This window comes from Protopterus annectens, chromosome 4.part1 (assembly GCF_019279795.1).
Source record: "Protopterus annectens isolate FY-2018-M chromosome 4.part1, PAN1.0, whole genome shotgun sequence".
Classification (NCBI taxonomy): domain Eukaryota; kingdom Metazoa; phylum Chordata; order Ceratodontiformes; family Protopteridae; genus Protopterus; species Protopterus annectens.
In genome coordinates, this window is record NC_056734.1 from 935399599 (window position 1) to 935417015 (window position 17417).

General features: G+C 40.8%; 1 protein-coding gene across 1 annotated transcript; it reads right to left on the reverse strand.

Annotated features, from left to right (window-relative positions):
• Positions 1–545: 545 nt before the first annotated feature.
• LOC122801130 lies at positions 546–6075 on the reverse strand. Its single transcript, XM_044070668.1, has 5 exons — positions 5669–6075; positions 5184–5261; positions 4446–4550; positions 799–3671; positions 546–689 (listed from the first exon to the last, which is right to left on the reverse strand). Exons 1-4 carry the CDS (start codon positions 6044–6046, stop codon positions 2370–2372), a joined length of 1863 nt encoding a protein of 620 aa, XP_043926603.1. The 5' UTR covers positions 6047–6075; the 3' UTR covers positions 546–689; positions 799–2369.
• Positions 6076–17417: the final 11342 nt, after the last annotated feature.

Sequence of the window (17417 nt, forward strand, 5' to 3'; positions counted from 1 at the left end):
CAACCCCATGCTGTCAAGTCAGCAGACCATAACCTTTACTTTTCCCTTCCCTTACAATATCTAACATAGGTGTGTGTCAAGCACATCAAGTCACCAGACAATGACCATTGCAACTGTTAAGTCTATCGATTATACCACCACAAAATGTAATCAACTGACTGCCACTGAACTATCCCATTCCCTATCCGTTGCAAGTGCATCATGCAACAGACATAGTCTCAACAACCATCCCTGTCATGGTCCGGTCTCACTGTCCATCATCCTTGATACAGCATGCCTCTGCAGTGTTCATGTCCAGCAATGTGCAGTGAGCTGTAACCTGTTCCAGCTGGTATTCCTGAATGCTGTTATCACTAGGCATTTTATCTACGCACTACAAACACTTTGAATATGGCAACCTAGAACCAATGGCACTCTTGCTCAAACATAATTCCTTCACTATAAATAAAACAATCATGTATCACACACTATCGTCACAGTTCCTTTCACTAACAAGTATGACTATTGTCTACCTTTCAAACTCACTTATGAGCGGTGATCGTTGCTTCGCGGGCTATAATTATTAACTAAATCACACTTACCTTGGCTGTAATATTTCCTTTGTGCAATATTTACCATGAGGACTCTGCCGATACTTTCACTTTGTTCAGGTTATATTTCTTCAGTTGAGCTCTCCACATTCACATCGCCTGTAAATGCCCATCAATAACACAAACTGTTAGGTTACATTGAGAAAAACACTTATGTATGACTTAATCCTTACTTCTTGCATGCTGTAAAATCACTGGTGATACCCACCTTTACTGTCAGCTTGGTAATTCTGGCATCCATGTCAAACCAATCGTAAGTTGGACGGTTCTCTCCAGCAATGTTCATGACAGAAAAGATCTCATTACCGCAAAATGGATCACCCAACTTTCCGATCACCTATTCTCAATCACCAGGACTCATAGACGAGAGAGAACAGTTGTTAAAAATTATACCATTTATCCATACACACTTTACATGGATCAGCTGTTGCTCTGTATACATTAATACCCGCTCAGAGAACTAATTTTCAGCTACTATACACTGACATGTCAACAGAAATATAACAGTTCCATATCATTATCTAAGGCCTTTCCCTATTTTACTCACACATACCACCCAGGTTCAAAGATATACAAGCCTTCTACTGTAAATATGGGTAAAAGTGGATGAAAACCTACACTTACTTCAGCTGATACAGTGCAAGTGACACAAATTGAATCTACCCTCTCATCCAACAGGTACATTTAACAATCATTAACGAGTTCACATCTACTTCTGTAACTGCCTTACCATGACTGTCTCATATATTACCGAAATATGAAGCTTGACGCACTCTAACATTTCTCACATTTTCAATACTGACGCTTCTACCAGTATTTTTTTCTGTACTAAGTGACAGTAGTCAGATCGGCCGCTGCTGTCAAAGTCTCGCAGACTGTCTGACACTGTTTGGTCTTTAATATGTAGCAATGGCACTTGCTATAATTTGGCTCTTTTCACATACGCACATGACAAGCAGCTTATCCTTATTGTACCCTGGACTCAGTTAGTTATCACATTCTCATAACTCTACACTTTTTCACGTCCACCTTAGGACTTACTGTGGAAGCGGGACTGTAACCGTGCAATCACAGTATTTTTCTCTGGCCGCTCACATCTAGCTATGTTTCTTGGAAGCTCTGGTACTTGCATTGGATCCACACTTAGACTACCTGTCTTGGCAGACACTACGTTCATCATGAGGTCATAGATGTAATCATACTTCCTACCATCAAATATAGGCTTTGCTATCCACTCCTGCTTGGCCTTGGGATACACTATTCTGTATCTCTTTTCACCAACTGGCCCGGAGCGACTAGAGGGGCATCTAATCACTGAATGCTCCCTATTTTGATTTGCATTGTGGTCCAAGACCGCTAACATTGTTCTTGCTTTCATGCCTCCATAGCTAAAGTGTTCTAACTTTGGACAGTAACGACACAGCAATGCATGGAATACCTCCAGATTGCCAGTATGACAGAACTTTGTCGTCTGCTGCAGATCTTTTATAAACAGTGTGTTACTTACTATCTTGTGAAGTGCACTGTGGCACTCCCCTCCTTCCTCTAACCATTTCTTATCAGTCCCACGAGGTACTGGTACTTCATGTGGACATTTCACATATTTGGTTGCACCCCCCCAGCTGTGTTGGTCAGTCACATGATATGACAGGGACAACCACTTCTCCATAAGTAATACTGGATCACCCTCACATGTTGCTGTACACCACCACAAGTGATTACAAATACTGCGGCACCATGGCAGTAAATCCTCTTGTCCTTTCTGTTTGGCAGCCAGCATTATTTTTTTCGAATGCTTTTGCACATGTGCCAAATGTCAAACTGATGATCTATGTCAGTGAATTGAGTACGCATTAGTAATGCTATACCCCGATGCCTATCTGTTGCTACTACTCCAATACTCATACCTTTACTAATTAAATTTCTCATGCACCTCTCAAAACCTATCTTCTCAAGTCCCACTGATGCCACCCCTTCACTGACCTGCTCCACAGCAAAATCCAGTATGTATCCTGTGTCTAAATCCATCATAGTGTAGGTGCAGTACTTAGCAGAAAATCCTGGACTGTCACAGCGTCCATCACCACCTAACCTTATCATTCTCCCTTCAGCATCCTTCAACAGCTCCTTCTGCTGCTCATGCCAATGGAATTGCACAACTGGGAAAAGATATTGGCTCTGTATGTCGTAGTATGTCGTCTTTCCTATGAATTCTACACCTATGTAGGCACAAAACCTTGATATGTGTGCGTAAGTAGTACCGCTAAACAGTACTGCGGCAGCACTCATTAGGTTGCCTGCTGGCATTCGACCAAGTAGTGGTTGGCTTTCCCAGCTTAGAATTTCATGTCCATTAAAGCAGGACACTTTAACACAAACAAAAGTTCCAAGTATGGTCTTCTTCTCAATTTCACAAGCTGCTGCCCTGCACACTGGACATATAAGTTTCATCAACAAGTTATCGAGGCATGCCTCGAAAACAATGAATTTTTTTTGTCCAACAATGTCTTCCTCCACTGACAATTCCTGGAAAGAATCATCCGCCTCAGACTGAGACATGCTTATAGAGGATTCTCCCCAGTCTGGGTCTTCCAGATTCTCATTACCCATATTTGATGTACTTACTTCAGACATACAGTCCTCACTACTGTTGTCACTACACATGCTGCCCTCATTTTCTTCTTGGACCTGCACTACTTCAGTGCAAGACTGTACCACTGAATGATGGTTACTCCCACTCTCTACATTAGTATGACATACGTCCTCTTCTGTGCTTTGCTTCAAAGCATTTCTCTTCTGTATGCATTTTGACACCTTACTGTAATTGTGATCTACAAATGTTGGCACGACTATTTCTGGAAATTGAACTGCAACATTATGGCTTTGGATCAACTTAGCTTCTGATTTGTTACTACTACTTTCTTGCATATTGGCCTGTATTCCTATACTTACTGCAGCCAGCATATTTTGGGTCTGACAGGACTTATTCTTCAACTTACCTGTTTTTCTCAATCCACTAATCATTACCTCACTGTTGTCCACAACGACCTCTGAGCACACTGTTCCAAGTTCCATCTCCACCTGTTTAGAATACAAAGTATAGGCATCCTTAGCACTGTATTTCAGAATTTATTGTCATACATTACAATTAGCATACACAATAAGGCCGAGTACATATTAAGCCTTGTAGCATTTGCATGGCTAAAAAGCAACCTTTTCACTGCCACAGGTCAGTGTAGGTATGTCGTAATGAATCATGACAATCATGTTACGGACTGATGTGCTGTGAATATAACTTGAGGGGCATTCATGCTTGTAATGCTTGTGCTGTGGTGGCCATTTACAATAACATCACAAACAGTAAGACTTATAATAGCTGTCCGGAGTCACAGTCTTTCTAACTTGGTCATTTCGACACCTGCACTTCTGGTTGCATATCACACCTGATTTACAACTTCTCAGCTGAAATACACAACAACCACAACTGAAGCTTCCATTCAGTTGTCTGGCATGTCCTCAGACTGACATTGTAACCTACCAGCCCAACAATTTCAACAGAAATGCACGTCTGAAATTGCTACTGTCAATATATTGGATACATGCAGCTATGCTACACTCGTCCTTGTCATATCCCTTCATTATTTTTGCATACTGTCTGCTCTCTTTTGTGGGACAAGCTGACCATGGACAATGCGCTACAATGACGGGACCAGGTGCCAAGGGATGTAAATAAAAATGTCCACTACAAAACCCGAAAGAGAATCGGGTGATTACTGATTCACAACCCAAAGGAATCACTGCACATTGATATCATCTGCATTTTCTCCAATGTACTAATTGGTACATATCACTTACATAAGTAGGATGTATGCCCGACTCCATGTAAACACTCCGATTCTGCTCAGTAACGTCCATCTGCATTCCCTCACAGCGATCATGCTCCAATACTGATGCAGGCTGCTGTTAATCCAAATGGAGAACAATTAAGATTTAGACATTGATGTATGCATGGCCATCCTTTTATGTATAGAGACCCTTTAGGTTTGTAGAATGTGTCAGTGCCTTGTCTTTATGTACCCTCTTCTACCAAAGTGGGCCATACTCAACATTTTTACCAAAGTAATGTGAATTGGTAACCAGGATTGTACAACTTACCCTTTCTAACAGACATTACTTCAGCATGAGCTCTTCACACCAAAAGAGTCCTACACACCCTCCTCTTTCAGTTATCTCTACATGCAAAATTCCATTACAGGAAAGTGTAAATGACAACACTCTTATCACCTTAACTTTTGGTTCTTCAGAACATCCATCCTGTAAATGCACATTTTATTTTGATTTAACTACTCATACTTACAAGCCTGTGCAGAGTCTAATGGATACTCACTGAGATGTACAACTGTTAATCAACTGGACCCTAGTCAGTCACATATCTATTTTCCAATTATCTAAAAATTTAAATTTTGCGCTATCTTTGCAGTACAAATGTGATCATGCATTGCACATCACCCCTTACTTCTTCCAAAATTTAAAACGGGACTGCATAGCCGCATTTCTAGTGTACTTTTGCCAGATGCAACTCATTTGATTTACCTGCATATTACTGCTTCCAGCTGTATCATCCAAATGCTCTTGTATGGGCTGTGGTTCTGACAGCAGGTCCTCCAGAAGCTGCAAAATACAGGAGAACAACTTCATATACTACACTTTAAACTTTAATTGACACAGTGATCTTGATGCACTTGCAAGTGCATCTACAACAGTAACATTTCTGCACACCTTTTAAGTCACAAATACAAGTACAACATTAATATTTGTGCACACCGCTGATGTGGTACAAATACAATAAAATACGTAACAAACAAATCTGTATCTCCACCTGACTTTAGACTACAGGTAATGTGATATTTCACATTAACTTCAATAAGTAACTAAAAAGCGACATCATCCTTAAGAGTGACTATATACAAGCCCGGTATTGCTTACTGGTCTTTAAGCTTGCTTGCTCAATACTGGTCGTTGGACAGTAGTGTCCAGACATCTTTTAACAGTAGTTGTTAATGTAACAGCAGACATACCTTTCTTCGCATATTCCGATCAATACGTTGCACCGAACTATTCCTAATGTGTTTTTGGGCAAAGTCAAACATCGTTGGTAGTGCATTGGCCTTCAATATACGACGAGGTCTACGTGGTTTCATGGAATCTGGCATCAATTCATAGCGGAAGTCTAACTCGAACATATCTTCCGTAAAATGACGAGAACACAGGTAATGCTTTGGGGGATTGCTGATTATCTCAGCCTTAACAAATTTGATAATGTCACCAACATCTGTTCCACATCTACGGACCCACTTTGTGCATAGTTGTGCATCCCGCGGAAATCGGTGGAAGGACATCCCTTCGGGCATGCGCCCTCTTCTGGTCTGACAGCCATAAGCCAAACACTGCGGCATTCTGTCAAATCCTTGTGTAGAATACTGATTAACCTAATAAAAAACATTTTTAATTATTTATAAATCCATGCAGTTATTGAATGAAAAGTTACACACCAATATACTGTAAAACAGTACATATTGACTGCATCACATAACTTTAAACAAAATATATCTCACTGCTGCAATGCAATATATGGCTATCTGTAAATAGAAATATAAAGTGATTGTTAGATGAGCTCATTTATACAAAAAAAATTTAATGTCCCTGACTACACCATCACAGAAATGCAAGATGTACTATGAATACATAACAGTTTGGTGGAATACACCCGGCCATGTATTCGCCTCAAAGTCTACTAAAAATTTTACAAGCCACAACTGCTTTTGTGGTGGTCGGTATGGGTGTGTGTGTGTGTGTGTACCTCAACACTTCTTATCAATCGCTCTTGAACTGACGCCCTTTGAAGCCATAGCTTTCAATTAACTACCTTACGTAATCCGGCCTTAGTAATACAGCTGGACTAAGCCTATTTCAGTTATTTGGTCATAATCGCAGTGTAAATCAATGCCTTGGCAATTTTAAACTGGCCTGCATATAAAGTACCATCATTTCTAGCAGCCTGAAAGACCACTACAACACACTCACACACCCTGAATTGTCAATATGTTGTACTACACATTCTGTCTACAATATTTCACACCAATGAGCTGTCACCCATGATTGGCTTGTGTGTGCATTCACATATTACAGCAAGGACAAAAGCAGACTAGGCAATGACAATCATACTTCGCAACCTCCCATAACCCCTTTTGTCAATCGGCGAAAAATACTCAGCAGTGCAGTATCAAGGCATCATACAATGCCAGTACACATGTAACTATGATATTACAGTTGTCATCACTTGTGCCTGACTTCAGAAACATATTTAAAATGTTAAATTTACTTCACAGATGTACATCACAGTACACAAAACCGTAAAACGGGCCTGGATTATGTCTATAGTGAACGTGTCATGTCCAATGCGACATTATGGACACTGACACATTTCCGCATCAGTAGTCAACTGCATTGACTCATTACAGCAGTGTACTTAGGTAGGCATCAGCTATACATGTCCACAGTCTCAACTATTACCAGTATCGTCATGAGCCACAGCCATGGTCTGATAAGGCAGTAATACCCATATGTACGTTGGTGACATGATGTATGGCAAGACCATAATTGGCTCTATTGTGTACACTGCCATCAAGCAGACCACACATTACCTACAATGCCCAACTTGCATGCATTACACCCAAAGTCAGTATTTGCAAATAAACATGACTAATCCATCTTTACCTTTCGAGTACATCAGTTATTCACACTGTCTGCTTCAAATAATCGTAAGTCAAAACATTTTAAAAATATTTAGAACTTTTATTGCCATCGACAAGCACAGGACATTTTACACTTTCATACATCCTTAGAGCAGAGAAAGATAATGTTCCGGGGTCCATTATAGACAATGAATAGTCATTCAACTCTCATTACACCATTGTGTGCTCGTTACTCCGGGTATACCCAAAACCCATCAAAAGGCAGGAAACCAACATATTCGTTGTCGTCTTCAGGGAATTTTTGTCGTATACGTGACACTACACATGCTGGAATTACAACTCTGTTCCCACGTCCGAGTCTTCGATTTTCAAAAATCCATAGCACATAAGCACGGTATGCCACCACACGGTACAACCTGTCAAATCACAACACCTATTATAGCAACTTACACCTCATCATGAATTCATCACAAGTATCAAAAAAACATTCTGTTCACATTTCCAGTTAGGACTATGACTTGTTTGTGTGGGCTACCTGCAACAAACAATTGGCCAACATAGAAATCTTCACTTATCACCGAAATCTAGACAACGGATAATATTTTCCAATCTGACCCTAATACGTAAACGTTTGACTGCAGCATCAGTTTTACACCTTTCTGCACTAAACTACCAATGTATGACCACAACCTAGTCATTTACCTATAATAGCTGGAAAGGAAGTCACCATGCTTTTCTCTGGCTATGAAAGTTAACCTGACATAATTGGTGTTGTTCAAAAAAGTAATGTTCATAGAGTGCAAGGTAAGAAATAGCACCATGTAAATAGCACCGGTGAGTATTTATGTGCTGTAACAACAACCATCTTTCGAATCAGACACTTTTCCCTTACCTATTGGTCCACTGTATGCTGCGTGATCGCCTTGTAACGTAGTGCATTGACCGCAGAATCAATTCCAGTACAAGTGGCGTTAGGCACGCCATTTCAAAGTCTGTGTGATCAGTGATGCACACTGGCTGAACAGCGAGTTCGAGCTGAGCAATTTTGGCACGTGCACGATGGGACGATACACAGCAGTAGCACTCCTGTGGCGTATTCATTAAAACACACTTTTCACACGTGCACCAAGTCATGCTCTGGGTGTTCTCTTCATGTTCTTCTAAATCACTGCTTCCATTGCTATCTCGGCGTCGTTTTGGTCTTCTTTCTCCTGGTGCATATTCGGGTTCAAAACTGAAAGGAACTGGACCGTGCATATTCATCCCGAACATCACGCCAAATTATTCTGTGAAGTGCAAAAAGCAACACATTGTCCATTGAAACATGACATCAATCCAGTTGCAGAGCAGAGATGCATGGCATTTCCCAATTTCAATCACTGCGGAAGCATTCCACATTTTAAGCATGAACAGGGAAACATGACATGTGTAAGCTGATGAAACGTGTGACTACAGTTTCACGTACTATGCAAGTTTCAACATAGACAAGTAGACTTAATCTACACTGTGATTTCTGAATTTTTCCTATACATGTACTGACTGCACAGCACAAAAATAGTTACAGTATCACTTTAACTTTGAAACACAATTACCACTCACAAGATGAAGCACAATTACCAGTCAGAAGCTGATGATGACACAGTCATATCCTTGTACTGCTGCTATAATCAAGTTATTAGGTTTGACAAAAACGTAACTTCATGGAGTCTATGATGGACTGTCAGAGACAGTAAATGGGTATAGGTTTGGAAACCATGCTTTTTCGGAACAGAGTAGGTGATGGTAAGCGTCAAAACTTTTTGTATGGCTGAGTTGTCAGCAAGGGTGGAAATGCATGCAGTGATGTCGTATGCCAGTTTAACAAGTTTTATGTACATGACAAACACAAGAAAACACAATTAAAAAAAATTAAGCATATTGTCACTCAACCGTGCTTCTGGACATTTACCTGTACTCTGACATTCCCCTATAGTTAACCAAAGCAACGGTTATAGGTATTCACGGCATTGCTTTACTGTCAAGCAGAGTTAATAACATTGTAATTAGTACTGTTTGTCCAAGAACAACATATACCGCCATCTAACCCATTTGGTTAGCAACATTCATGGTTGCTCGACAGATTTCGTAGTCAACTGAATGCCGCAAGATACTACTGGAAAGGCCAATGCAGACACTCTGCTGTCTGGATGCATTGATTCCAGTGTTCTAATTCCCTGACAGAAGCGATGATCGGCGAGTACTGGCTGTAAACATAGGGGATGTGTAGTCCACCAGTTACCATGACGCATATTCAAATCGATAAAAATAGTAGGTGTGCTATCCACAACCATCGTGGTATACAAAAAACAGAGGCTAATAGTGTCAGATACCAATGATTTCTGCTCTTGTCAGAGCTAAACACTCACTTGGTCACTAAATGATCAACACATGCCATGCCGTACTAAGTTATTAGTAGGGTTAATGCAGTACATATTGATCTTCACCACTCAACTGGCAACAGAGCTTTTCATGCCCCCACCCAATTATCCATGACAACTGAGACAGACCCAAGAGTACATTAACTGATTTTATTTATTTTACATGTGTTATGAAGCCTGTGGCTATGTCATATTGCTGTGTACTGACCTATGGACCGATTACTTGTGTCACTACAGACAAACACTTAAATTAACCAGTCAAACAACTTTTTCTTGCATGCGTGGTCAGCACATTTATTTACATACCAGGAGTACTGAGCACCGTAGTTTTTGCAAATATTACAGACTCTGTCAAATTACGTAAAAATATATCTAGTCCACTGTCACTGAGGTGAACATGGTCAATCCGGTATAACTCTGGCCGCCGAGCATTTATAGCATTATGGTGAATCACAGATCCTTTGCACATCTCCATTTGTCCCCACATGAAACCATTGTGCAGTCTTCTGATTTTATCAATGGCCTTAGCGGTACGTGCGCCCTTCCAAACCATCCTTTGTATGATGTCTGACCATACTATATGTACATTAGGCCACCATGTAAGCACTCTCCACAAAATTTCCTTAATTTCAAATTTCAGATCCGCAAGGGGGCATGTGGTCAGGTCATTTCCTCCCAGATGCAGTACTAGGATATCTGGTTTTTCTCCTCTGCCGTTTTTCTCACGCAGGCAGCTTAGCAGACCATCCCACTGCAAGCCTCTTTTCCCGACCCACAACACCTGAATTTCGGACTCACTTTGCCACAGATTGTTGGCTCCTATTTCTAAAGCTCTTCTCGCTGACCAGTGCACGTAGGAATGGCCACATATCCACACCTGGATAGGTCTCCGAGGGACACCTAAACCAACACAGATCATGGTGTTATCAACCCACTCATGTGACCATTACAGTATGAGCATTCAAAAAGAGAAAGCAGCTCAACTCAATACAATACTGACCTTCCATCTGCATGCCTTGCTTCACCGTGCATGTATCTGGTTCCATCACAGTACCCACACTGAAAGAATTGAAAGTAATGCTGTTACCAAGCGTTCTTCGTTTATGTCCCTGACAAATGATGTCAGTGTTATAGTGGAACACCGCTTTCTCAGCAACTAAACACAGTCTCTTAATTTACAGTTAATACCGGCTGTCTTCCTAGACATGAAAATCATTAGCTGTTGGCAGACAGGGTTGTAAGGAATTTTAGAAACCCACAAACCAGCAGCAGGCAAATTATGTAGTTATACACTGCCCACAGGAGTAAGAATCTGGCTATGTGTCAAATACAGTAAGCAGTTTGAAAATGCATAAATACAGATATACACACAAGTATGGTAGACGTACATAAATGCGCATTAGTCAGCATACCCAAACAGAGGCAGGTCGAAAAAATATATACATATTTCTTGACAGGCATATCTTGTAACATAATACATATTGTGATTGTGTTACAAGTACCATATATGTAAATATGTGTAGCTGTCTCTCTCTCTGACTAAAGGTGGGTGGCGGTGCTCTGATAGAATTACAAACATTGAGATGCATTGAAGTTTTAACCTGTCCTTAAATTTTTGGACACATTCAACCATTTTTAAAGGCAGGCACACAACTATCAACACCACATGAATCATAAAGGGATCTGGTACCACAAAGCCATTTACGAAGGTGAGAGAGGACTATCATGTCTAATTACTCACCTTTTGACAGACAAGAGAAGAGCCAAGATTACTCAAAATAGGAATGAACAGCAGAGACAGACAATTTGGAAGCCAAGCTGCCTCACGAAAGGTTGAATACCAGGATGTCAGTTAGGAGGATGAGAGAAGTCTTTCATGTGGAAATAGTCGACTGAAGATAGAAAACTGTAAATAAGGGATGAACATTTTGCTATTGTTCACTTCAAACCACTAAAGATAGTAGGGGTTAAAGGAGAGCCAATACCTCGGGAAAGTCTTGCATTTGCAGCTCAGTTAAATTGTTAAATGTATAAAATGCTTGATAAGCTGCTTAATGGTTTTGGAATAGTCCTTCACAGCAGGAAATTACAGCAAAGTCAATAGGATGCCTATGTGTCTGCAGACAGTGGCCTAGCAGGTGTCCATTACTGAAGTTTGAGACTGAATGGCATTTAAAATTACTTAAACAATGATATGCATGAGAAAAGGTAAATCCCAGTAACATCAGGGGTTGAAGGAGAGGTAACACCGCAGTAGAATGATTGATATGCAGCTTAGGGATAACTGTTACTGTGTAGTAAACGCTTTCTAAGCGGTTAAATGTTTTTTGAATAGTATTTCTCAGCAAGTCCAAAAGATGACAGTGTCTGTAGACTGTGACTCCACCTCTAACTCAAACCCTGCCGCAACACACCAGGCTAGCCAACTACTACATTTCTCATTGTATCTGCAGACAGCATCACCTTCCCCATATCTGTACTTATAAAGAGTTCCGTTCAGGAATTATATGTCTCTTCCATGGGGCGTTTTGCCTTCAACATCACCCTAAGCAAAGGTGGAAATAATACTGACACCACAAACTCAAGGCCTATCGTCATCCGTCCTACTCCGCCTCATAATATACCGCATAACGTAAAAATCAGCAATAAGTACAGACTATTGCAACCTCCATTAAAGCTATTTCACATGAATTTAAAAAAAGGCTATATCCCTGAGGGCTGGAGATCAGCCAGCATGATGCCCATACATAAGGGGGGGTTCCAAACATGAACCACAGATATTACAGACCCATCAGTCTAAGCAGCCTTTCTTATAAAGCCATGGAATGTCTCATTTCCGACATCATAAATCTAGACTATGAGAATCAATTTACTTGAGCCACAACAATTTGGTTCTGTTACCGGTCGGTTTTGCCTTCTTAGTCCTATAAATTCCTTGGTGCAAGCTTGAATACAACTGTTTAGATGGCTTAACTCATGCCAGACAAAGTAATTCAATTGACAACATACTTCGAACAAGTTGGACCAAAAACCCAGCTATCTGCAAGAGAAAGTCTGTAGGCTTTGGGGTTCATGGCAACCTGCATTGTACTAATTCTATGTGAGAGTGCATATGAGGAAACTTCAATGGTACATAAAAACCTTATGGAGTCAACATTGTCACAGCCTGGAAACAATGATTCCTCTCATCCCCTGATTGCAACAAGACTTCCTTTGGTGTGCAGACACATGTCACCAAAACAAGGGACTGTCATTCATTGTACCCCATGACACCCAAACCTTAACAGAACACGCTTCACACTATGCTTGGGGGGCCCATCTGGCCGGGAGATGCATTGTAGGCAAATGGAGCACAAACCAATTGCGTCTACATATCAACCTAGAAAGAAGGGCTAGCTGTACCGAATGCTCGGACAGCCTTTAAGGACTTCATTCATCCTGGACATCTATTGATAAAGACAGAAAATAATACCATTATGTGGTACATAAGCAAGCAGGGGGTACCCACTCCTGCCCCCTTTGCAGACTGGCCATGGCGTTGTGGAACACAACCTTTACTTAACAAATTCATGTTCACGATCAATTCCTCCCAAGAAACCCCAAAAGTCTGGCAGACAACCAAAGCAGAAATGTTATGGACACGCACATATGGGAACTGGAACCCAAAGTCTTCATCGCGTAAACACAAAAATGGTGAAGCCCAGACATACATCTATTTTCCTGTCCCCCTAAATAACATTTAGAAAAATTCTGCTCAAGAACTCATCCCTAAAAATCATGGAAAGCGGATGCTATATGCTTCTGCTGGAATAAACAGTGTATGCCTTTATCCCTCTGACTCTACCCTCCAAGGTCTTACTATAACTCAGACGGGAAAAAACAAAAATGATTATGATTGCTCGACTCGCCTTGCCAACAATGGTACCCATGTCTAAGTAATATGTCACCCAACCCTACGTGGTACTTGCCTCAAATAGCTCACCTACTGTCTCAGCAGAAATGTCAAAGTATGCACACTCAGCTCCAAACTATGAATTTTGCAGCATGGCTAATCAACTCTTTTAACAAATCACATGTCTCACTAAACCTGTGATGGACATCATTTTTGAGTCCAGCAGGCCCAGTGTTATTGCAATCTTAAACTGATAAATGGAAGATATTTGGTGGTTGGAACCAAGCACAAGGAATAGACTCACCAAAGCACAATATTCCTCATATTTTGCAATACTTAAATGAGGTGTTTCACAAGGGCCTATATTATTCTTCAATAAGAATCCATGCATCTGCCATCTCGGATCATTACAAAGCAGGCCCTCCGCTCTTTTCTCATTGTAGTAGGAATGTTTGTGTTCAACATCTTTGTATCCTGTATAAAAAGGGTTAAATGTGAAACTGCATTGCGTGCAAAGATATAAGCTAAAATGAGTTGTTTTTCAGGAAAAAAAATTGCTGACCAAAAAGGAATGCACAGATGCTGCCTTGGTCCAGGCACAAGCCTATCTTGTGACTGACCTCTGAACAAGGAAGAATGTATAGATGTTACCTTGGGGTAGGCACCAGCTTATCTCGTGTCTGATTTGTGATCATCTAAGAATCCAGTGAGTGAATTTATAGCCTTGACTTAAATGCCTTGTCTAGTAATCAGCTGCTGTGTACGTGCAAAGAGTACTATAAAAACCCATGTAAAATGTACAGAATTCAGACTGCTGACATACCAAGTTCTTTGTAGCAGGTCTCCATGCATGTAGCAGGTCTCCATGCATGTAAAATAAACCTTTTTTGGCTTACATTTTATCTGCATTATTCTTCCAGTATATGTTAAGAGTGTTACAAATCTCTGGACACTCATCCCCTGCTAAAGCAGTACATCAGAGGGTCCAAAAATGTACAGTCTTCCCGGAGAAACCATAATCCTGCATGTGAACTCAATTTGGGGTTGGAAAACCTCATCCTACCTCCATTTGAACCAGCAGCTACTGCAGATATAAAATATTTTTCTTGGAAGACTCTCTTTCTTTTGTCATTTACTTCGGCTACAAGGTTTATAGAAGTACACGCTCCTTTGGCAGTCACTTCAGCTGGAAGTACTTGAAACTACAGGCTATCATGGCAGTGGAGCCTTTCATTATCTTTTAGCCTTTGACGGTGGCCCTCAGGACCAATCCTTCTCCTATATGTTAACTCTATAGAGCTAAATATATAATGTATTACACCCTCTAAATGTTTTCCAATGTTCAATACAAATCCTGATTTATTTCCTTGGTTACATGAAATTATGTTTTTTGATGGCACTGCCAGGGGAGGATGGACATGGTCACCAAGGGGGATGTGGGTGGAGACAGCTGTGTCCTGCTCAGGTGTCTTAACAAAACCTCAAACAGTGTCGCAAAGTGAATTGGCTATGCCCATGTACCAACCCTAAGTAAGTTATATAATGAAAACATTTTCGGTCATTATCATACATTGTAACTACGTCACCAAGCACTGCTTTCAATCTGATGTCTCTTACTTTACATTGTGTCTGTCCATGAGAATTGTGAGTCTGTATTAGGGAACAGTACTAAACCATTGAATATAATCACTTTGTTTTTATAATTGTTTGCTAAAATCTGTGTAATCAATGTTGAGAAAGCATTTTAATATGCGAGATATAGCATTTTTGTTAAAATTGTAAAGCAGAGACTGACAACTATCAAGTCAACCTGAATCAGAAAGGACTGAATACTAAGAAGCCATTTAGGAAGGTGAGAAAGGTCTTTCATGTGGAAATATTCCAGTGGAGACAGACAACAACTAAACCAAGGTGACTGTGAAATAACTGAATAACAAAGACAGACAACTACCCAGCTAAGGTGACTCTGAAAGGATTGAATACCAGGGAGCCAGTTAGCAAGGTGAGAGAGGTCTTTCATGTGTAAATACTCAATTGGAGACAGATAACTATAAAGAAAGGAGCAGAACTTGTCTTCACCTCAAGGCATTCAGCACAGTCAGGGGTTGAATGACTGCTAACACCTCTTGACTATTTATCATTTTACCCTAAGCTCCATATGTAGTTGTGTAGTAAATGCTTTCTCAGCAGATTAATGCTCAGTGAATAGTACTTCACAGCAGGAAACAAAGCAAGTGAAGAATATGCCTGTGTCTGGAGATAGTGGCCCAGCAACTGGTAGTGTCTGAGGCTTTAGACTAAATGCAATTTGCATTTCCTTAAATAATGACGTCCATGATAAAAATCAAGATGCAACACAAGGAAGCTGTATACTTTGTCAGTACTGGCAACATGTGGACAAATGCCAGGTCCAAAACTGATGTTGACCCAGGTTAATCAAACCTTTGGTAGTCACAGGTATGTGCAATTGTACAGACGTTGATGTGCCATTTGCCCGGATGAACAATAGTGCCACGATTGGCTGTATGCACAATGCCAACATGTGTCACATTGCAAACATACTACAGTGTTTCACCAGCAAGCAGTCTTATGACGTGAATGAAATGATCACAGAAACTACAAGCCTATTACTCTGAATAGTCTAATATGGAAAGCAACTGACTGAATTCACAGGGAAATGTTTTGTTCAAAGGCAGTGGGCCAAACTCGGTTTAGCTGATTTGAGAAGGCTATGTCTACATAACTGGTTAGACTTGAAGTCACTAAGGCAATGCACATAGGGTAAACTGTGCTCACAGGAACACCAACCTGGACCTGGATAAGACATTTGATACAATATCCCACTCAGTCAAAGCTGACAAAATCAATGACTTGGCCGAAAAACACTACATATCTGAGACAGGGACATAAAAAAAAAATTGAAAATCCAAAACAAGGTCTTTCAAGCAGCTGGCAATTGTAGTTCCATGGAATTTTTTATGCCACGTGATTACATACAAGGATACTACACTTGTTTAATTTACATTACCTTGCACTTCTACAAACACACTGGCCAGATTTCTAAGGCCTCTATGAAGACTGTCGATATGGCTCTTATTATTTCCCCTCATGGCAGACTGTTCCAATTTAGACTACCCCTCCGTGCTAGTGTCTGTCCAATGCTATTCCCATTCCACTCTGATCTTGTCTCCTGAACATAATTGATTTCTTTGAATGAGTCTACAGAGCCGTGGATGAGGGTAAGACAGTCCACACAGCCGATCTGGAACTCGCCATGGCCTTTGACACCACCCCATACTCTGGAATCAGAGATAAACTTACTACGCTGGGCATTAATCCCTACATCACTCGATGGGTTGCCAACTGGCTGACTGACAGAACCCACTCGTTAACAGTAGCTGACTGCAAATCCAGATCCAGACAAGTGACAAGTGGAGTACCTCAGGGTTGAGTCCTGGTACCGCTCTTGTTTGGCATCTAGTTCTCTGAAGTACAGGCCAACACTAAGGGACTCTGGCTAACAAAGTTTGCAGATGACTGCAAACTGGGAGCCATAATTGAATCCCCAAATGATATGGATACTCTACAAAAGGGCATTACAGAAACAGATGCTTGGTGCCAGAGCCATGGACTCCAGCTGAATGCCAAGAAATGTATAGTTATCCCCTTTGGGAAAAAACATGTACCCATGAATTACCACTTAGGTGGAAGTACACTAAACACCGAAAGTGTGATAAGAGACTTAGGGACACAGGTGGACAGT

Coding starts and splice junctions, on each gene's coding strand:
- LOC122801130 (XM_044070668.1), bottom strand. CDS start 6,046: ATGCCGCAGTGTTTGGCTTATGGCTGTCAGACCAGAAGAGGGCGCATG. Junction 5,262..5,668: donor ATCGGAATATGCGAAGAAAG/GTATGTCTGCTG, acceptor TGTATTTTGCAG/CTTCTGGAGGACCTGCTGTC. Junction 3,672..4,445: donor CGGGCATACATCCTACTTAT/GTAAGTGATATG, acceptor TATTCTAAACAG/GTGGAGATGGAACTTGGAAC.